General features: G+C 40.2%; 2 protein-coding genes across 2 annotated transcripts in view; one reads left to right on the top strand and one right to left on the bottom strand.

Moving 5' to 3' along the window:
* The window catches only part of CC2D2B (coiled-coil and C2 domain containing 2B), a 106,845-nt gene extending 92,206 nt beyond the window's left edge, over nucleotides 1-14,639 (bottom strand). Inside the window, exons 1-5 of the mRNA XM_054033473.1 lie at nucleotides 14,595-14,639; nucleotides 13,085-13,155; nucleotides 9,515-9,563; nucleotides 6,923-6,992; nucleotides 1,388-1,457 (exon numbers count right to left, since the gene is read on the bottom strand). Coding sequence (XP_053889448.1) covers nucleotides 1,388-1,457; nucleotides 6,923-6,992; nucleotides 9,515-9,558 — 184 coding nt within the window. The 5' untranslated portion in view covers nucleotides 9,559-9,563; nucleotides 13,085-13,155; nucleotides 14,595-14,639. The remainder of the gene's footprint in view (nucleotides 1-1,387; nucleotides 1,458-6,922; nucleotides 6,993-9,514; nucleotides 9,564-13,084; nucleotides 13,156-14,594) is intronic.
* A 474-nt stretch (nucleotides 14,640-15,113) lies between these two features.
* LOC128840587 (uncharacterized) overlaps nucleotides 15,114-22,574 on the top strand; it is a 30,481-nt gene continuing 23,020 nt past the window's right edge. Inside the window, exons 1-2 of the mRNA XM_054034779.1 lie at nucleotides 15,114-15,199; nucleotides 16,061-16,137. Of these exons, the coding sequence (XP_053890754.1) occupies nucleotides 16,109-16,137 (29 nt within the window). The 5' untranslated portion in view covers nucleotides 15,114-15,199; nucleotides 16,061-16,108. The remainder of the gene's footprint in view (nucleotides 15,200-16,060; nucleotides 16,138-22,574) is intronic.

The raw sequence follows: 22,574 nt of genomic DNA, 5'->3' as shown, positions 1-22,574 counted from the left end.
AGTGCTAATGAGCCAATTCAATTTAAGTTGGAAGTAGGCAATTCTCAACAGTTGACAAGAAGGAGCACAAATCACTTTTGTAGTGTTAATGAGGCCAATGTAAACAAGGTGGCCCATTTGAAACAGTTGACAAGGTATGAGTATTTAGCAGGGGAAATTTGTTTTTGTAAAAAACAATGAGTACTTGTGGCACCTTCAAGACTAACTCATCTACTCCCAGTCTCTATTCAGGCCTAATTTGATGGTGTCCAGTTTGCAAATTAATTCCAGTTCTGCAGTTTCTCATTGGAGTCTGTTTTTGAAGGTTTTTTGTTGAAGAACTGCCACTTTTAAGTCTATTATTGAGTGACCAAAGTAGGAGATTGAAGTGTTCTCCTACTGGTTTTTTGAATGTTATAATTATTGATGTCAGATTTGTGTCCATTTATTCTTTTGCGTAGAGACTGTCCAGTTTGGCCAATGTACATGGCAGAGGGGCATTGCTGGCACATGATGACATATATCACATTGGTAGATGTGCAGGTGAACGAGCCTCTGATGGTGTGGCTGATGTGGTTAGGTCCTATGATCGTGTCCCTTGAAATTCATGTGGCGGAGTGGTTCAGAGTGTGGGAGGGTGAGGGCTCCAGCTGGGGGTGCAGGCTCTGTGGAGGGGCTGGGGATGCGGGGTTCAGAGCTGGGCCAGAGGGTTGGGGTGCAGGGGCGTGAGGGCTCTGGCTGGGGTGCAGGGGCGTGAGGGCTCTGGCTGGGGTGCGGGCTCTGGGATGGGGCTAGGGATGAAGGGCTCAGGGCTGGGTCAGAGAGTTTGGATGCAGGGGGATGAGGGCTCTGGCTGGGGTGCAGGCTCTGGGATGGGGGCAGGAATGAGGGATTTGGGGCTCAGTGGGGATACAGCAGGAAGAGAGAACTCCCCACCAGCTCTTTCTCCCCTCAGCAGCACCTGGGCTGGGGGGAGAGGGGACTCTCCCCACCGCAGCAGTTCCGGGGTTGGGGCCGTGGAATAGGTGCCTCTCCCTCAGCCACGGCAGGTCCGGGGCTGGGCTAGTGCCTCTCCCCTGGCCGCAGCAGGTCCAGGGCTGGGGAAGAGGCATCTCTCTGTGCTGCAGCGCAGAGTGCCTGCTCAGCGCTTAATAGACTGCTGTGCGGCCATGTGGCCGAGGACCTTAGAGGGAACTTAGGTCGCAAACCACTTTGGGGTCCCAACCCACAGTTTGAGAACTGCTTCCTTACACCATGAGAAGTCCGATTGAATATGGTATTATTCAATGTGAGTGTGGGTATCAATCTGGACCAATAAACGTGTACTATAGTTCCAGCTCAGGCAATAAGTGCATCTTCATCAAACAATATCAATCAAGAGCAAAGACAAGTATTTTTATTGAGCTACCTTCCTGGAAATTCTGATCTACAAATTCTTCTGTTTGATGCCTAATAACATGTTCGCTGTCTTCAGTCAACTATGAAAAACAAATTACCAGAGGAAAGATTTAAAGTAAACGTTTTAAAATTAAACTGCAGATCCCACAGTTAATATTTTCTAAAATTGCATATTGCATTGATTGTGTAATATTTTATAGTACTTGCTATCAGTAAGTGTCTAATACAGTATATGACACTGTACCTCAAGCACTCTGGAACCCCCATATTCACTGCTGTGATATGATTATATGTTTTATACAATGCATGGCTTGTGGAGGTATCATTTAAGAAGTCTTGATTTTTTGAACATTAATATCCTGTTGAATTGTATGTACTATCATTGTATGTGAAGTTATGAAATAATGCTATGTATTTGTTGCTGTAATATATGGTAAAAGGGAAATGCCCACAGCTAGCCTTTCAGTGGCCACAAAGGAGAAACTAACACTGACAAGACAGATTTACATCTAGATTAGCCAGACAGGTGTTGATGTTTAATCAAGCATCCACTCTCCCAGAGACTCCTCAGAGATGGCACATATACAATTGGAGCTACCTGACCCCCACCTCACAGCAAAGATCTTTCTAGGATGTGGAAAGAAACTATAAATGAGGGTTGATGACATCATCACTGGACTTTTCTTCTCCCCAATCTCAACACCGAGAAGATTGTTTAGAAGACAACGAACTGTGGAGACTTGCCCCAGGATGAGAAGGGACGTCAGCCTGTGTATTAAGAACTGTAAAATGCATGGAACATCCAGTGTTAGTCTGTTAAAGTTGGAATTAAGGCCGCGATTCTATTTTTATTTCTTATGCAACCAACTATGTACTCTGTGCCTAACACTTATAATCACTTAAAATCTATCTTTCTGTAGTTACTAAACTTATTTTAATGTTTTGTCCTTACCAGTCAGTTTGTCTAAAGTGCTTGGGGAATCTGCTCAAATTACAAAGGCTGGTGCATATTCACTTTCCTTTGACAAAGTGGTAAACTAATTAATGAGCTTGCACTATTCAAGTAGTCTTGGACAGTGTAAGACGGTACATTTCTGGGATGCAAGGCTGAGGGCTATGGTGATTGGCTGGAGTTTCCCTGTGTATAATTCATGAGTGCCTTAGAAAGCATTCATGCAACTCAGCAACTCCACATGTTGATGGAGTGATCACAGCACCTGGACGGGTTGGCTCCTTGTCACTAGGATAGCATTGTGATAGACAGCTCAGGGAGGAGAGTTTAAGGGGACTCAGAAGTCCCACAGTTCCAGGTTGTGCTCCGGGAGTATGCCACATAGTGGTTTTCAACCTGTGGTACATGGACCCCTGGGGGTCAGCAGAATATGTCTAAGGGGTCTGCAAAAGGTTGTTGTTAGCATAGAACAGTGGTTTTCAACCTGTGAACTGCAGATCCCTGGCGGTCTGCAGAGTATGTCTAAGATTTCCAAAAAGGTCTGCCATTTGAATTTGAATTTTTTTAGGGGTCCACAAATGAAAAAAGGTTGAAAACCACTGGTCTAATCGATTAAATATTTAATTTCACAAATACAATGTATCTGTCCTTAAAGGATACGGTAAATTAAAAAGATATTGGGCCAAATTCTGCTCTTACTTACACGGCTAAAAATCCATTATAATACTACTGACAGAGTAAAATTTAGCACAAGAAATACTGGAGCTAAATCTGATTAGTTTTGTAATTAGTTTTTATCAAACTATATTTAAACGTACTTTACTGTTAGTAGATTTCTTTTATTTTTATGAAATACTTAAACAATTAAAATATTTTTTTTTTAAAATCAGCTGTTATTAGAGCCTCCACAAATGTTGCCAGCCTGCATCCCTTCCTTTTGTACGTTCATCAGGTAGTGCATGCCATTGTAACCATGAAGTTAAGCATTGCAATGAATATTATATTGAGCAACTTCACCTAAATAACTGACACGCTGTCTAAAGCTGATGCAGGAGGGCAGTCATTTGGAGTATGCAAGAGAATGTACTGTCTCCATTGGGTGCTTATTGGTATGCGCATTGAATTCAAGGTTTTGGTTTTAACATTTAAAGCTCTTAACAGGATGGGTACCAGCTACCTTTCCAACATTCTAACAAACACTATTCCATTTCCCTCCTCTAAAGTTTGATGACATAAGTCTATTTGTGTGGAGGGCCTGGAGTGGGCTAATGAAACATGCAGCAGTCCTCTGGCTTGGTTAGAATCAGTGTCCTCTCAGAGGTTAAGAGGAAAGAACCTCTCAGTGTTTTTTTCCCTATATATAAAATGATGATAGAATTTACTAACCTTTGTAAAGTGCCTTCACTCAGTAAGAAATGCTGCCAAAGCACCAAATATTATTATTAGTGCAGTGGGACCTAATTGGCACATTGCATTTGTACTCTGTGTCCCGAACTACCTTTCTACCTGCTTCCGAATGTAATTTATAGGTGAGGGATTTAATCTATAAAGCCCTATATATTTTGCACCTGGCTACTTTGGGACTGATTCTCCCCAAGCAACAGCAAGTTGGTTAATTTTAACTGGGTTGGCTTTGTTGACAGTCCATAGCTGTGCACTCTTGAGGACTAGAGGCAGAATAATTCTTGGTGCAGAGTTCCTGATTATAGAATATGCTCCCTCTGGTGGTTTGTCAAAGCCCCACTTAAACTGTCAGAGAATGGTGCAAAGTCCATCTTTTGAGTTAAGTTTATTTCCAAATAGTTCTATACTAAAGCACCATCTTTGCTGCTGCTGCTACTTTAAAGTTGCATTTATAAACTGATGATTGTGCTAATCTTTAATGGTTCCAGATTTCATAATAATAGACATACTATAAATCAGTAAAATCATGAATACATTCATGTGTCAAAATTTAAACTTCTAAGTTTATAGAAATAACATTGAAATACAGGAAAGGAAAAAGATTAATAACCAATAAGCTGCTGTAAAAGAATACCATATTCATATCAACTTCTTTTTTCCCAATGTTAAAAGCAGGCAGGAATGTTAGACAGTATCACACTGTACCATAAATAAAAGATAACACAGCTGTTCCTCTGAAGGCTGCTTTCAACTTGTTCTTGTTCCAAATGTTCTCCAGTTGCCTATTAAACTTCATTGGTTTAACAGCATGTCCCAACAATTAATATTTTAACTTGCTTTAATCTAACAATATATCTAGCAACCCATTAGTTAGCTATATACAAAGAACTCTTTAAAACCATCCACAAGCTGAAACACCTCCTTTCTGGAAAATCCAAGTAAGGCTGAAAACTGTACTACCTTCCTTCAGACCTCTGGATGCAAATTGTACTTCTTTTTACAGAAAATGACTTGGTTCTGTTTTCAGTTACACTGGTGTAAATCCAGAATAGCTCATCTGAAGAAAGTTGAATTATTACAGATTTACACCATCATAACTGAGCAAAATCTGGCTTACGAAGCGCATTTCACACTTTTAAACTCCCATTTATATCTGAGGCTCTCCTCTGCTTAAAAACTGGAGCACCTATAGACCTGGGTCTGTAAAGAACAAATAGCACAAAAGATTTCAGGAAAACATTAGTTTAATTACGAGTGTAATTTAAGACACTACTGATGTCTAAGAAAAGATTCTAGATTCAAAAATGGAAAATGAAATTGATTGGTTATAGTACAGTCTTAAGTCTATATTTAGAAAAAAAATGTGGGTTGATCTGAATCACCATGTCCTTTTGAAAGGCAATATAGCTAATTAGGGAGAAAAGCCTCAGAAGATTGATAAATCTAAAAGGACTGATAAATAATGAGGACAGAGTAGCCATACAGAGCAATCTGGATTGCTTGGTAATGTGGGCCCATTCAAACAAAACTCATTTTAATACTACCAAATGTAAAGTTATGCATCTAGGAACATGGAATGAAGGCAATACCTACAGAATGGGGGACAGTATCCTGGTAAGCAGTGATTCTAAAGCATTTAGGCTCAAAGTAGACAAGCAACACAAGAGCTCCCAGTGCGATGCTGTGCCAAAAAGAGCTAAACAGGAGAGCAGAGAGAAGGGAGGTGACTTTACCTCTACATACAACATTGGCGAGACTATTAGAATACCATCTCCTGTTCTGGAGGACACATTTTTAAAAGAATGTGGAAAAATTGGAGAGGGTTCAGGAAAAGAATCACAAACGATTCAAGGTCTGGCGAGTGCCGTACAGTGGGACTTAAAAAGCTCAATCTGTTTAGCTTATCAAAAGATTCAAAAGTGACTTGATAATGGTGAAAAAATAGTGGGTACTAATGGGCTCCTTAATCTAGCAGAGAAAGGCGTAACAACAACTAATGGCTGGAAGCTGAAGCCAGACAAAATCAACTGAGAAATTGGACATAAATTTTTAACAGCAAGGATGATCAACCACTGGAACAAACTACCTACGGATGTGGTAAAATGTCCATCTCGATGTCTTCAAGCCAAGACCGGATGCTTTTCTGGAAGATATGCTTTAGCAAAACAACCTATTGTGCCCAGTACAGGGGTAACTGGGTGAAATTTAATAGTTTGAGATATACTGGAGATCAGATTAAAAAATCTAATGATCCCTTCTGGCCTTAAACACTAACAATCTATGAAACAGAGAATCACAAACAATTTAACTGTTTCGTATCTATTCCTCCTAGCCAAAGGGATAGCAGAGTTAAAGAGGCACTGTCCAAAAATGTAGGCCAAAATTAGTATTTTGTTTATAAAGTTATATTTCTAAATAATTTCAAACACCTTGTGTTTAGTTTTGATTTAAACATTCCCCCTACAAACTTTGCAAACCAGGCACAACAGCATCACACAAATCCATGAGAACTGGAAAATTAAGCTGACCTGTCTAGAAGCAGCATAACTGGTGAAAAGAAATTTAGATTTTCACCATTTTCACTTTTAACAATCTAAGGTTTTATTAACACATGCAGGGATTTCTTTTTAAATATGACATAACCTATCTCTTGAGAGGACAACTCTGCTATCAGTATGAAGTCTGGACTTTGGAATACCTGTGCACATAAGCTCTGTTGGGAAGTTAAATACATTGCCATGTAGATAAATTAAGTCAAATGCTTGTGAGAAAATTACGTTCACAGCCAATTTTAAAGTGGGCATTTTAGTGCTAAAGAATGTATTTGGGCTAAATAAAACAAGATATTGTTAGTATAAGATACTCTTATCTAAAGAGCAACAGAGACTCCTGTGGCACCTTTAAGACTAACAGATGTATTGGAGCATAAGCTTTCGTGGGTGAATGCCCACTACTCTCTGTTGCTTTTTACAGATTCAGACTAACATGGCTACCCCTCTGATTTTTATCTAAAGTACAGATATTTTTCAGTACTACTATTCAACAGCTAGTGGTCACAATTAATTATATATGTACCATTACATACAGAGCTCAAGGCATCAAAATACTTGGATTCTACAAGCTAAAGTATTTTCTAACATCTGTTCTAATAAAGAGATAGACGATTAAAAGTAGCATTAACAAATTCACCTTTTTTCTAGCACTTTCTCTTCTCAGAGCGTTCTTCTTTAGAATTGTTTCTTGAGCATCCTTTTTCTGGAGAATTAGAAAACAGAATCTTAAAGCTTACATTATTATCATCATCTATAGGATACATGTCTTTGGAGTAAAATACATCTCAGTACTAAAAGAACACTAAAGGCCAATGCTCCAAACAATTTGTCAAGCTGTCACTGTGCACAAGAGCATACCTCAAAAGACCCAAAAATCAGTTAATTGCTTTGGCACATTGCTTTGACAGTAGGGGGGCTTTTCTGTAGTAGTGACAGGTTTTTGTTTTGACTGCCAGTACTGGTTTCTCTAATTTGATGTGGCAGCATCTGGATGTTGAATTTGATATGCAGCTCCTGCACCTGGTCTGTCAATCTCACATTTTTTCCCTTGGTACCTAATCTATGTCTCAGCTGGTCTTGATCTGCAATATAAGGACAATGGAGAATAGAGAGTTAGAATTTCCATAATTCAAGACTCTCTCAAGGTCTGGTCCAAAGACAGGCCTAGTATCAGTGCTTTATACTACCATGTAGGAAATCCAAATTCTCTTCTTCCTCACAGTCAAGGTGCTAGGAGATCTGCAAAAAAACTGATCATCCTTGGGAAATAAAAATATCTCACATGACTCTACAGCAATCTCTCTGACCAGTTGAAAGGTACAATGCCCCTGGTCCCTAAAGTTCCATCTAGTAGAAGAATTTAGGATTAAATTTTAATTATTATTTTTTTCCTGAAATCCCCTTGGATTTTTTCTCTCTATCCTCTGTAACTGAAGAGGATAGAATATCACTTAAAAAAAATTACTGCAGCCAAGTTCTTTATTGCATGTATTGCTCTGAAGTGACAAGGCCCATAATATACCCCGCAGACTCAGCATTACCTTTCCTAATGCTCACTTTTACAAACCTGTAAAGAATCCAAGTTCTAATCTGGGTTCTACCATTCTGCAGCCTTAAAATAGTTATACACAGCACAAGGATACCACAAAGAGAGCCTTCTTATGTTACCTTAAGGGTCGGATACTCAAGGGGTAACAGCCAGAGGTCTTCTGCTGCCACCACTCCTTGTACCATATACTGCTGGCAAAGACAGCACAGCAACAAAAATAAGCAGAGAGGGAAACTGAGCGAAGTATCCAATAGGAACCGCTGACATTTATCATTTTTGTTTCTATCCTTCAATTTTTAGACACTTGAAACCATCAGTCTACACATAGCCAACCTATGAAACCACACATTATCAGGTATCAGGCCTTAACCTCCATTCCCCATTACCTCCATTTGTTACATCCACTTGATGCATTTTGTTTTAAGTCCTATTGTAAATTCTTTGTGATGGGCTATGTCTCTCTCTGTTTGTACTGCACCTACATAATGGGGCATGATCCTGATAATAATAAGAAGAAAGAGGCAGAATATGGGGAAGAAAGTGGGGATTAAATTGCTGAGGAGAGGAAGCCAATGGGAACACATAACAGAAGCAACTAGGAGAGGGAAGAGAAAGCAGGGCAAGGAAGAAAAGCAATCAACGTAAGGAAAGTAAGATAACCAGGGAGAGGCAACCATCAAGGAGGCAAGAAGTGAGAGGCAACTATTGGGGAGAAGACAGAAGCAACAAACAGTGGGCAATAAATATCAAACAGAATGGGAGAAAAAGGACAAAAAGGAAAAAAAATTAAGTAGATTAGTAGCCAGTTACTGGCATGGCTAGCTCAAACATGATTTGTGTTCACACATCACATGGTTAAAAGTCTATTAATAACAATAATAGCATTTCACCTTTACCAGAGGCTCATCTAACAGCCAGTTCAGCACTGCATGTTTGTTTGTGTGCATACAGTATAGATATGACCCCCTAACTGTACTTGTTTGATCAGTCCTCCTTTCTCCCAACTCCTTATTGCAAAGGGCATCCCATAGCACATTGGATCATATGATGTTGATGTTTCCTTTTATGCACATCTCGTGGGCACCATATCCCCTGATGAAACACTATGGAATAAATTGCCCAGATTTTCTCAGAATGTTCTGTATAAACATGGTTAGATACCACATAGGAGCAGATTCACAAACATGGTTGTGAAAGGAGAAAATCTGCTGTGTGAACATAGACTGAATTGCTTGTTATTGGTTAAGCTGATCAAGCCTCTAACTAAATTATTTTTGATAGCCTCTAGACATTATTGGTTCTTTACATCGAAGACTTCCTTTGTTAGCAGCTAAAAATATCAACTCTAAACTACAGAGCTTTACTATTTAATGACACCCACTATTAATGACTACTATTTATTTAACTCCCACTCCTGTTGTTACTGGTTCTCAACACAATGTCTTGTACATATTCCCCTCTTCCCCCACAAAAAAATAATAGGACTCTGTGCAAAACAGAAAATCCACGTATCCTCTGGGTCTTCTATACACAGATTTCTACTATTGATTATTATGATTAACATCAGTAGTTAGCTTATACCAGCATGAATTAAGAATGCTGAATCCAGTCATCTGTATTTTGTCTGGAAAGGAATATAAAACATTTACTTTTCAACTAACACAACTTCCCTTAGTTGTTTTATCTGATGACATTTCTTCTTCTTCTTTTTGAACAGGGTCCATTTATTCTGAAGTGTTTAAACAAACAAGATAGTAAGTAAACTGAAAAACACAAACTGTCATATCAGTGTTTGATACTAATACTATCAACTATCAGACAATTACAAGTTTCATTGCCCAAAATAAAAATATTTAACTTCTCTTCAATCCAGTGGGTCCAGGAAAGCAATGTTTATACAGCTATTTAAAATCAGTTTAATTATATAACATGAAGGAATAAGATGAAACCAAGAGAAAACATTTTAAATTCTTTAAAATGCAGAGACAGAAATACAGAAAGAAAAAAACCGACTATACTTTCCAATGATTAATTTTTTTTTAAAGAACGTTCATCGACAGACATGATGCACCAAATTCTTACATATTTTAAAGTTAGCTATCCTCTACTTTACAATCACAGTACATTGTATTTCGTGTTTTTCTAGTGCTAGACACCACAATAAATTCAGATAAAATTCTGGTTCCATAATTTTGTAGCAAGCATTTTATTGAAATAATATAGAGTACTTCTATTTTGATATTTAACATTTGTATTATATCCTACTATAATATATAAATGAACAACTAAAATCTATGTTTAAAGCCTGAGTTAAAATTCAGTAACTCCTCACTTAACGTTGTAGTTATGTTCCTGAAAAATGCGACTTTAAGCGAAATGATGTTAAGCAAATCCAATTTCCCCATAAAAATTAATGTAAATGGGGGGGGGGGGTTTAGATTCCAGGGAAATTTTTTTCACCAGACAAAAAAACTATAGATTATATAGATATACACACAGTATACGTTTTAAACAAACAATTTAATACTGTTCACAACTATGATGATTGTGAAGCGTGGTTGAGGTGGTGAAGTTAGAGGGTGGAAGAGGGAGGGATATTTCCCAGGGAATGCCTTGCTGCTAAATGATGAACTAGCACTCGCCTGAGCCCTCAAGGGTTAACACATTGTTAATGTAGCCTCTCACACAAGGCAGCACGAACATGAGGGAGGGGAGACAGCATAGCAGAGAGAGACAGACACACACCTTGTGTGTGGGAGATACACACTGCCCCTTTAAGTGAGCTGACCCACTCTTAAGTGCATTGTCTTTTTAAGTGGATCAGGAAGTTGAGACAGCAGCTGCTGCCCCAAGCCATCTCTGTCTCTCTCCATCCGTGCCCCCTCCCTGCTCTATATGGAGAAGGGGTAAGCAAGGTGCAGGAGCAGGGGGGAGGGGGACACCCTGACATTAGCCCCCCCCCTTTGTCCCCCTGCAGAGCAAGCAGGAATCTCCGGGAGCAGTTCCAAGGCAGAGGGCAGGAGCAGCACATGGCAGTGGGGGGAGGGACGGCTGAACTGCCCAGCAATTGATAGCCTGATGGGCGGCTGCAGAACACAGAACTTAGGGAAGCGGGGAGCTGATAGAAGGCTGCCGGTCCACCCTTGTTACAAACCCCCACCAGCTAGCTGCAATGGGCTGCTCTTCCTGCAAGCAGTGGACAAAGCAGGTGGCTGCCAAATGATGTTAGAAGGGAGCAGTGCACAACTTTAAACGAGCATGTTCCCTAATTGATCAGCAATGTAACAATGAAACAACGTTAACAGGGATGACTTTAAGTGAGGAGTTACTGTAGTCAACAGTGAACAATATGGAATAACAATCTGATTGTTGTGCAGATGGCCGCATTTCCACATCAGTCAACGAGGCTGCATATCCAGTATTTCATCACTGTGTGGATTTTGCAACAACTGGTTTACATGGCTTGTGATATACAGGTCGCTATACAGGAGGTCAGACTAGATGATCTAGTAGTCTCTTTTAGTCTTAAACTCTATGACATGAGTTTCCAAATAATCAGGTTACTAACCTGAAAATTATAACAAATTAACATGCCAGAATATGTGCTAAACCAAATGGATACAAAACTTCAGGACCCCCTCTCTCCCTCCACACTTCCCAACAGTCATGTTTGGCAACTTGCCAAGAGCCTGAGAGATGTATCTAATTTGCGTAGCTATTTACATAAGTATAAAACATACATATATCAGTACTTGTGCTCTCATCTTCATTGACAGATCAAAAGAAACCAAGATCTAAGAATATGGCTTGTTAAGTCCTATTTATACCACAAAATGGAGCTGCATAATAACTGGATCCCCTAATATGGCTGTAATGGTAATGTAGTGTTTTAGACATGAGACCCATATATGGTTTTATTATTTTATACAGTATCGAACAATTCCTCTCTTTCAACAGCATAAAAATGCATTTTATCATTTAAATAAAGTTATTTAGTTCACTTCTGAATTAATATAATATAAATAATCTTACATGTCCCATCCAGAGTCTATTGTTATAGTTTTTGATAACTTGTTTATTTTTCCCATTCTTCTTCTTATTGTTATTTCTCCACTCTCTTGTTGTTTTAACTGCATCTATCCTATATAAACAAACCCTCTCTCCTCCCCATGGACCCAATCAACCAAAATAAGCTTAGAACATAATCTTTTAATTTCTAATTAATTTCTCTTAGACTACAGTGAGACACACTGGGGAGAACAGCAACTTCTATTACGTAGAATTTGCAATCAAAATGTATACTATGGAAAAATAGATTTTTCAGAAGCAAAATTATTATACTAGTCAAAGAATGGGAAACTATCTGAATGGTATGTTTTGACATTTATTTTACCCTATCACAACTTTTTTGTTTTGTTTTTTCTGCCAGAAGTTGGGAGTGGACGACAGCAGATGATCAGTTGATGATTGCCTGTTCTGTTCATTCCTTCTGAAGCACCTAACATTGGCCACTGCCGGAAGACAGGACACTGGGCTAGATGGACCATTGGTCTGACCCAGTATGGCCATTCTTATGTTCTTTCTTCTACACCAAACACTTGCACATATGCCATTCGAGACATATAACCATAATCTGGAAATTGGCTTGGTGTACAAAAGTCAACAAAACTGAGCTCTGAGACCAGGAGAAGCAGAAATCTATGTATTTTTAGTTCACCAGACAACATGATCAGGAAGCAAGAGTTCCAGGTACTTCTACTACTATTATATTGTTGGTTCAATCCTCTCCCAACTGGGTGTTACTACAATAAGAGTCAAATATCATTAGCTAAGTGCAGCTATGCACACCCCTTACTTCAATACACATCCAGATCCTGCAGAATGGAAACAAAGAAAGAAGACAGCACTGATGCTTCTAGTCTTTACGATTGCATAGATAAATAAAATCTGAAGCAATAGAATGCTGAGAGAGCAGGTGTAAAAGAGGTGTGAACTGCCCCCATGAAATGCTTATTTTTTAGCCTAATGAAGGCTAATAATTTTCAAATACAGATGTACAAGTGTCTGCCTAATATGCATGTACAAGTACTGCAACTGTACACACAAACTGGCTAATTGCATAAACAAATAATCAAAGGACAGAAATAGTAATGATCCTAAAAGCATCCTGCATCATTTTTCTCAGCCAAATGACACTTACTGTAAGAATAATTTTACTAATTTAAAGTTTAGTGGCCATATACTACTCACAATTTTTGTGCAAACCTTCTTTTGTTACCATTGGAAGATCCCCTGTAGCATATGGCTCTTAATTTGTAGCCCTGGTGAAAGGAACATAATTAAAAGTGTAATGTGGCTTGTGCAGAGAAAGAGGGATAGGACTAAGTATGCTGCGTCTATATTTATGCGATGAAAAACTAATTCTTAAAGAGTTAAAAGAGATGATTCTCAAACAAAAAACATGTAAAATTAAAACAAGCTGATTAATGCGAAGTATAATGTCAAAATTGAACAAAAGTGGCACTTTACACAGACTTCAGCATTTGTGGCCAACACCCTTGATTCGTCCAGGCCCTAGCTGTCAATAGATCAGGGTTTTCAAACATCATCAAGGAATACTGGTATCCCAGCCACTAATCACACCAGCCAGGAATATGTGATCGCATTAGGCAGCCATTTTTCTCTGAGCTACTTTTCTCCTATAGCTAAGCTGTCCTGTCCCTGCCACCTCATGCCTGCGTCTCCTTTCTCATCAGCAGGAAGACCCAATCCTCACCCACTTTCAGCTATCTACAACAAGGGAAGGAGCTGGAACCAAGTGCTCCTGAAAGAGGAGACACAGCTGACAGGGAGCAGAAGAGGAGCCTGCATGTGATAGGAGTTGAGATACATGGAGAAGAAGGCAGGAGAGAAGAGGGAAGCTTTGAAAGGCAGAAATTGTACAAAAGTGTCAGTGGGGGGGTGGGGAATAGAAGGCGCCACACTTTTTCACATATGCAGAGAACGTAAGGGCTGCTAAAGGAGTTATGTGCCTTATGCAGATTTTAGATTATTTTTCTCCCTTTTCTCTCTCAGCACATTAAGAAAGTCCCCTAGAATTCACACCGCTTTCTTATCACCGTCAGACGCTAATTTCTTCGGAAAACTATCCCTGACCACTTTCTTCTGATACTGGCAACTTTGCTCATATAATGGTAACTGCAATGTTTTTAAACAAACACCACCAACACTGAGGGACCCTTGTCAGCAACTTAGCACCAGGCTGTGGGAAAACTGCAAGCACCTTCACACTTCCATGTGCAACCTCAGTTCTCAAACTGTGGATCAGGACCACAAAGTGGGTCACGATCCAGTTTTATTGGGGTCAATAGGGCTGGCTTAGACTTGCTGGGGCCTAAGCCCCACTGCCAAGGGCCAAAGCTGAAGCCTGAGCCCAACTGCCCAAGACCAAGGGCTTCAGTCCTGGGCAGCACGGCTCAGGTTACAGGCCCCCTATCTGGGGATGAAGCCCTTTGGTTTCAGCTTTGCCCCTCCCAACTGCCTGGGGCTCAGGCTCGGACTCAGGCTTTCCAGCCTGAGGCAGCAGGCCTTGGGCGAGCTCAGTCCCTCCTCCTGGGGTCATGTAGTAATTTTTGTTGTCAGAGGAGGATCGTGGTGCAATGAAGTTAGAGAAACGCGGGGGTAAAAGGCTCCCAGCGGTGAGACTAAGGGCATCCCCTAGTACACACAGAGCACACTGTGGCCTTGCACAACCCCCCACCTCATGGCGCAGCAACTGCAGTCCTCCACCCCCGGTACCCACGCCTCGGCGCGGGGGAGCACAACTAAGCTCCTGCCCCAGACCTAAAGGTCCGCTGCACCCTGCCCCGCCCGCGGCCAGAGAGGGACGAGGCCTATCAGACGCAGATGCCGCACTGCATGCCGGGAACTGTAGTCCTCCTGAGGGAAAGATAAGGGGCGGGCCATGGGGAAGATAAGGACCGTCTGAGGGAGCTGCGCCCCCAAGACAGAGGATCCCGGCTTACACCAAATGAAGTTAATTAGGCCAGCTGATACTGAGCATGCGCATTGATACATACATTGCCCTCCCGACAATCCTGGTTCTAAGCATGCGCACTGACACCTTTCCGCTTCCCCAGTTATTTGCTGGCCATGCGCTCTGATAACTCTGTGCCTCACTAGCCCTTGAGTTGTTGAGCATGCGCACTAGGCTATTCGTGACCCGATCGGCAACTGATGAGCACGCGCAGTGTGAAACAGTAGCTGGCCGGTTGCTGAGCCTGCGTAGTGCGGAGCCTTTCGGGAAGGTTCTGTGTCGTCTGTTTCGCTACTACAGCTTTTCTCTTCAAGGAAAATCCGTTCAGGGTACGGGCGACCTGCAGCCCCAGCCCCCCCACCCTGCCTCGCCGGGACCCAACCGCACCCCCTTCACGGTCCCAGCCCTGCCGCTCTCGCTAAGGAGACCTGACCGCAGGCCCGGCCTGTCCCCGCGCTTCCCTCCGAGCTCCGGCCCCATCCCTGTTCCTTCTGCCTCGCCGGCATCCGGCAGCCCCCGGAATCTGGGCGCAGCTCGCCTCGTCTTCTCCCTTCTCTGGGAGCCGGCCGCGGGGCTGGGGCTCCCGGGGCCAGAGGGGATAATGGGCGCCGTCTTTGGGGTTGGGGCCTCGCGCCAGCTAAAAGCGTCTTCTTTGGAGCGGCGGCCCCGGGCTGTCTTTGGGGTCGCTAGGTCAGCGGGAGCTGAGGCGTGCTGAGCACCTGGCAGGATCGGGCCCAGCTTGGTTAGCGCTGGGCAGGTGAATCTTCTTCCCTTGCTGCGGGGCTGATCTTCCCTTCCCTCGTTGGGAGCAGAAATGAGGCCCAGAGAGTGCGAGGAGAGGGCAGATCTGCTACAGGAGGAGGAAAGATCTGCCAGTAAGATCTTTCTGACCCCTTCAGCCCTGCTGCTAGAGCCGAATTGAGGGAGAAATCTGTTGCCTCTTCTCTCTGGTTCAGATTTTGGGGGATATGGGGGGCGGAGGGTGACCTGCTGTCTTCTCCCTTCTGTCCTACTGCAGCAGAGGAAAATGGGCCAGCCTGCAAGCTGCAGAACTTGATGGCATCAAATGTGGAGCCGAAGTGGCTGCTTGCTGTGCTTGCATTTAGGGTCAGCCCTGTGAGATGGACCATCGTAATGGAGAAAGAGATTGGCACCGTGTTAACTGCGCGGTTCTCTCTCCTTTGCTGCAGTGCCCACTTTCACCGTTGCCTCCTGCTCTGCCTGCTCCCGCTTTCAGCATGGTAAAGAAGAATACTATCCCCGATGGGTAAGTATCCCTCACACTGAGAGAGGCAGGAGCGGGCCCAGCCCCGCCTGCAGGGAGGGGGCTCTGACTGCCCCATGCACTCTCTCGCTACAGCATCTCCTCTCTGCCACCTACAGCCAGTTAAGGTAGGTATCTGCTCCAAGACAGGGAAGACACAGCCCACCATCCCCCAGGTGAGTATAATACCCCAGCCTGTCTGTGAAGCTTCTCCTTCATCAAGCTCCTCTTCCTAGCCTCCTTCCCCCTGAATTGCGTCCTCACAACTGGGGGGGAGGGAAGGGACAGTAGTCCATCCTTTCAACTTCTCAGATGTTTACAGTACCACCAAGAGCTGGGGAGGAGATGGGGCGGGGGGAGGGGCGGGCAGATGCTTGCATGCATGTGCACAAGGGACATTCTCAGATGCAAGTGCAAAAGCCCATTTTTTTTTCCTACTTGTACTTTTCAAGTGAACGATCAGAATGTTTACTGGTGATGTCTCAGACAATAAGTCCCAGGATGCAGCATTCTATCTGCATCCTAGTGATCTGGCATGCTGGGACCACTGGCTGTGCTTCATATTAAAAATGACAGTGGCTGCGATCTGCTCCATTTTTTTATAACAAATGTAGCCTTTGTGCTACTGGCAGTTCACCAACAGACTTAGCTGGGTGCACACAAACTTAAGGGCTAGTAATATGGATGGTCAGTGAGACTTATGCTTTTCATCAGAAGATCTCAGAGTGTTTTAGAAAGGTGGGTATTATTATCCCCATTTTACATTGAGGGTTAAGTAGCTTTACCAAAGCCTTTGAATGAATGAAAAAGTCAAAAACAGTACATAGGAGTCCTGATTTCCGTTCCCTGCTAAAAAGATCTATGTTGATATTATAAAACCAATCCAGGGCGACAAAAATAAATATAATTTTTTTTAAGTAACTTCAAAGAATTTTAGGTGAGTTTGGTCATAGCAGGCTGTGGTCAGGAATTAAAACTTGTTAAAATATCAGTAGCTTTTTATTATTTATAAAGTATTTAATAGTTTTAACTTAATTCGTTCTTCCACTTCCCTTCATACTATAACCAAAGTTTTAAATGAAGTTAGATTAAAAGTTTTACTTATTTTTATTTAAAAGGTCTTAGGTTTTATCAAACAGAAAGGAAGGAAACTTAAAAGAATGCATCGGAAGAAGTGGGTTTTTTACCCACGAAAGCTTATGCCCAAATAAATCTGTTAGTCTTTAAGGTGCCGTTAAAAGAATTAGTGTCTTGTTCGTTTTCTTCATGGCTTAGGTTATTAATATTACAGAACTGAAAACGTGTTCAGTAACGAATTGTTCCTTCCTTCATCCCCTGAATTTGAAGGAAGTGAAGCAGCTCTGACCTAGACACACAGGCTACAGGCATTCCTTTTTTAATTATGAAAGTTATCCTAGTTTCTACTTATAAGTAGAAACTAACACCTGTGTACATTCCCAAATTGAGAAATAAACTCTATCCTGTAGGAGAGTCATCAGCTAATAAAATTTAGGAGATTAAGTTTAAAAATTTAATCTAATTCCTCAATTTTTGTACTTTTCTAAACTATGCAGCTGTGTTTTTAAAGATTTTCTCTTTCAATTTCATGGTTTTTGTCAATGATGAAGACATTACAAGTTCTTAACCTTATTTTTAATCTTATGTAAACATTTAAATATATTTCTAGTGAAACAGCCTTTAACAGTATATATATGTTTACTTAAAATTAGAAGTAATATTTGAAACATGGCCCAAAAGGCTTTTGACCTGCCAAAATCAAAATTGAGGTACTTATTTTCTTGGTATGGTTGATAGAATCGGTAATATAAAGAAGTGTAAGGAATGCAGTTCCCTGGTACATTTGGGTTTTAGTGGCATTGCTAACAGTTTCTCCTGCAGATAAAAATCAGTTCCTTTTTCACTTATCTAATTGTTTAAAAATGTGTCTGGTCTACATAATATGTTGATGATTTCTATTTCTTTTTGTGCGCATTCTTAATATGAATTTTCTGGTTATTTTTTTTCTGGTAAGAAATTGCTTGTGTGAAAATAAAATATGTTAACTAAATCGCTGAAAACTTTCTGGGCAAATTGCTCTGAACCATTCAGCATTCAGTTTCTTTACTCAGTTTATGACCAGAAAATTTGAAACAGGACAAGTTCAAGCAGGTTAGGAACTATGCAACTCAAAGCAATACCATCTATATGGATATAAGGCACCTTTATACTGGTAAAACTACATTCACAATATGGGGTTAAGTATCAGAGGGGAAGCCATGTTAGTCTGAATCTGTAAAAAGCAACAGAGGGTCCTGTGGCACCTTTAAGATTAACAGAAGTATTGGGAGCATAAGCTTTCGTGGGTAAGAACCTCATTTCTTCAGATGCAAATATGGGGTTGTACTTGTATAACTATTTTGATTTAAAAAATCGTACCCTTAAACTGAAATAATTATACCGGCACAAAAACTGGGTAGTCCAGGCCTTGCATACATAGTGCTGTCAAGAGCACCACTTTTTCTCCCAGTTTTTCCCTCGTAATTTTTCATTTTTAATATTCAGTTTTAATTGCAACAATAATAGCTTTAAAAAAATTTAGATAGAAGTTTGTTATATATTTTTAATTTGATACTGTCCCTTTAAGATCAGATTCTAGAGTGTTCTGTCAACATATCTGTAACTTAACTAATTGTATTTTATTTCTTATACAAAGTCACCTGAAGAACCTACTATATTGAGGGGTAGCAGCATCTTAGGCTTGGTCTACATTACTAATTTATGTTGGTATAACTATGTCGCTCAGGGGTGTGGAAATTCCGCACCCCAGAGCGATCAACACCCTTGAGCGATGTAGTTATACTGACGTAACTCCCAATGTAGACAGCTGTATGTTGACAGGAGGGCTTATCCCATCAGCATAGCTATAGCCTCTCAGGGAGGTGTAGTACTTGGCGTAGGTAGTGTCTTCACTAAGTGCTTCAATGGCGCAGCTGCACTGGTGCAGCGTTGTAAGTGTAAACAAGCCCTTATTTTTAGATTTTTCTGAAATTACATTTAACCTGAATGGCTGATTGCTTTAAGAGGTATTTATATTATTATTAATCCATCAGTACCTGATTTCAATAAATGAAACAGTATTGTTTAATTAGACATTTTAAAAAGTAAAAAGTTGTTTATAAAGCTTTGTAATTCAGTGATGTATTAGAAATGCGGTGACAAAATTAGAGGACCACGTCTTTGGTATTATTATTTTATTAGGGAATAAAATTCTTCTCTTATTGGTGGCTGTTTAAAAGAATACTGCCACATATAACCATGTTTGATCAACCTTAATTATTTAAAACTTGGTGGTTGAACTTTTTTTTTTTTTTTAAAGACTTGCAGATACATTTTTTAAAATCCCCTTATGTAAGGCGTGTATGCAGTGTTTTGCTGAACCAACCAGCAGAGGGAGTTCAAGTTACAAATTTGCTCTGGAAGTCAGTGAGAAAATGTGTGACCCCAGAAAGCCTTTTGAAGTCTGCCCTCAGAGCAGAATCACACTTCAAACACAGGGGGAAATAGGGCAAACCAAGTCGCATGAGATCTCTGTTAGAAATCTATGGTATCTGTGTGAGAATTGTACATTTCTGTAAAGCACTTAGGCCCAGATCCTGAGCTGCAGCACATAGCTCAAGTATACTGTTCTGGAGATTAACTTATGCAATTTGCAGTATTTCAGTCTCTGTTTCTATACATTTAGTTATTTGGCATGTGTATAGTATCTGGTTTGGAATTCTGTTTTTTGGGGGGGAAGGGGGGTCTAAGGTAAGTACTAAACTCTGGAAATCACCCTCTAATCATGCATATTCATAAAGGACTGCAAGTTTTGGAAACCTCTGAATTGTTACATTTAGCTTCAGATAGTCATCTTTCAAGTTACTTTTCTCTCCAGTGTAACTTTTAAAAGATGTACGTCTGTCTTTACCAGGTTTCCGCTGTTAGTCAAAAACCTTTCCCAACAGACAATATTTTAATTTCTTTGCTGAATCTGGATTCCTGATGTACTTCAACACTGGAGTTTTCTGAGCTATTATATTCTGGAAAGTACTGTAGTAGAGAAATTTGTTGCTTTTTTAATTTAAGAAATAAGTCTAGTGTCCATTAAAGATACCAGAATAATAGTATTGGAAATGGGAATGTTCTATTTATGTATAGAACAGATAGAGGCAGTGCAGGCATACCATAGTTCATTCCTGCTGTGCTCTAAATCTGTTGTCACTGCTGTATCACAAACAATCTTGGAAATAGCCCATTGAGCTATCAATTATCCTATGTGTTATTGCTTAATAATGCCAGTGAAGACTGCCAAGCCAAAGACCAAAGGCTTTATGCTTTCAAATTGCTTCTGATACTGAGAAATCCAATTGTACAATTCAACAGTTCTGTCATTTTACTCCTGTAAATTAGTCACCTAACATTCTACTTCCCCAGTTACCTATGGAAAAGGTGGGCAAGTAAATCTTGTGCTTGAAAATAAAAACAGAAGTGTATGTCTAAATCGAGTGTGAAATATACAAAATAAGTACAATGAAGATAACTAATTGCATATTTTATCTGCAACTTGTTCTAATATAATTTATCTTTCTTCTTGAGAAGATACAACTAAGGTTTTCCCAAGAACTGATAGTGGGATCTACTGCAGCAGCCAAAAAACTGAATTCATTCACTGGATAACAGTGATTCCCAACATGTATTTTTTATGTTATCATTTAGATTGACTCTTCACATAGGTGAAAACAACTGCTACCTTTATTATTAAAATGATTTACTGTTTTGGTGTTACCAATGTTGCATTGAACAGACATAACTACAAATATTGCTAATATTTGCACCTCTGTTTGACCTCTATTTTATGACCATTCAGGTGGATGATAGTTAGTGGTTCTACTTTAAGGATATCTAGTCTCTTAATATAAAAATATCCAGTCTGTTAAAAATCAAAGCAGTAAGCCATTCTTGTCAAATATAACTTGTATTTATAAGAGTGGTCTGCAAGTCTTCTGTCCAAAACAACATTCGTAACATGGTTTGTTGAAGTAATTTCCTTGCTGTCAAACATCTGTCTCAGAGCCTAACTGAAAATGTTCAGGATCAGTAACATAATTTATTCATCGTCACCTTATTAACATAGGGTAAACTCATCTTTCTGTATCCATCTCTTTCTAGAATTGCTCCCTCAGGTACCCACATTAGATTAGACTCTTACATTTAGAACTTCTGACTGATTGAAGATCAGTGACATGTGATTGCTCAAACAAGAGTTCTTCCCTAAGTTTCCTTTTCGCCATCCTGGTACAAGGGACCACTGCCATTGGTTCACTATTAAATACATAGTCATTTGACCCCAGGTCAGCCTTGTTTCCTTATACTTGTTACCAGGATATACATAACTAAATGTGATGGGAGCTTTCTTACTTCGTTTTTAAGAGAGTTTCCATCTGTTGTGGCAGATCTCTGAAACTCTTTAAATATACAAACATTAATTTTAAAAGAATGAAAGGGGGATAGGTTTTCACATAAACCAGACAAGAATACTATTCATATACCTTTTCTAAAGTAGCTAGTTAGAGTACTATTATAACAATAATGTAGTTAAGAAGCTATTTTTATTTGAAGCCCCTGTTTTCAGGCCCAAATAACTTTTTTGGAAAAAATTAGTCTGAGCTTGACGTTTTTATGCTTTTTCTCATCTCAAAAGTGAGACGCTTCCCTTTTGTTTAGAAAAGCAGGTAAAATTCTATGTGCTTTGAGGTGGTAGTGCATTTGGGGGAGGGGATGGGCACAAAACATTTCCACGCGTAGAAAAAGGTTTGACTTCTATTTAAATATTTGCATAACTCAAATGGCTTTATTTTTAAGACCTCAAATCTTTATGTATATAGTCATATGGAATGTTTGCAAGTCTGAAAAATTAGAGAAATAAAGATAATGACTGAAAAAGTACTGTGTATGCGCAATATGTCACTTATTGATTTAGGTGTGCACAAGTGTATAATCTTAAATGCTTTCTTGTTAGAACAATAAACTTGTGGGCACTATAAAACCCAGGAAATTTGAATTTAGACAGTGGGGCCATGAGAGGCTTTCAAAGCTGTGTAGCCATTCTGATGCAAATTTAAAGGTGAGATTTGACTTGTACTCCTCACACACACATCTTTTTAAGATGCTGACAGCAGATCAGTATATATGCTCTTCCTTCCAGAGATTGGAAAATTACATGTGCTTTGAGACTGTATTTTAATTAATTGTACATGGACTATCTCCTATTCGATAGTCAGCTGCTCCTTTCACACTTGTTCCTGAATTTCCTTAACACTTTTGATTCTTCCTCTTATCTCCTGAGTATTACTTCGGGACTTCTCCAGTATTCCTTTGACGCCCTGTGGTTCCATTCCTTG

The sequence above is a fragment of the Malaclemys terrapin genome, chromosome 7, assembly GCF_027887155.1.
Source record: "Malaclemys terrapin pileata isolate rMalTer1 chromosome 7, rMalTer1.hap1, whole genome shotgun sequence".
NCBI classification, from domain to species: Eukaryota; Metazoa; Chordata; order Testudines; family Emydidae; genus Malaclemys; species Malaclemys terrapin.
The sequence above is the reverse complement of the archived record's forward strand: the minus strand, read 5'-3'. Positions and strand labels throughout refer to the sequence as shown.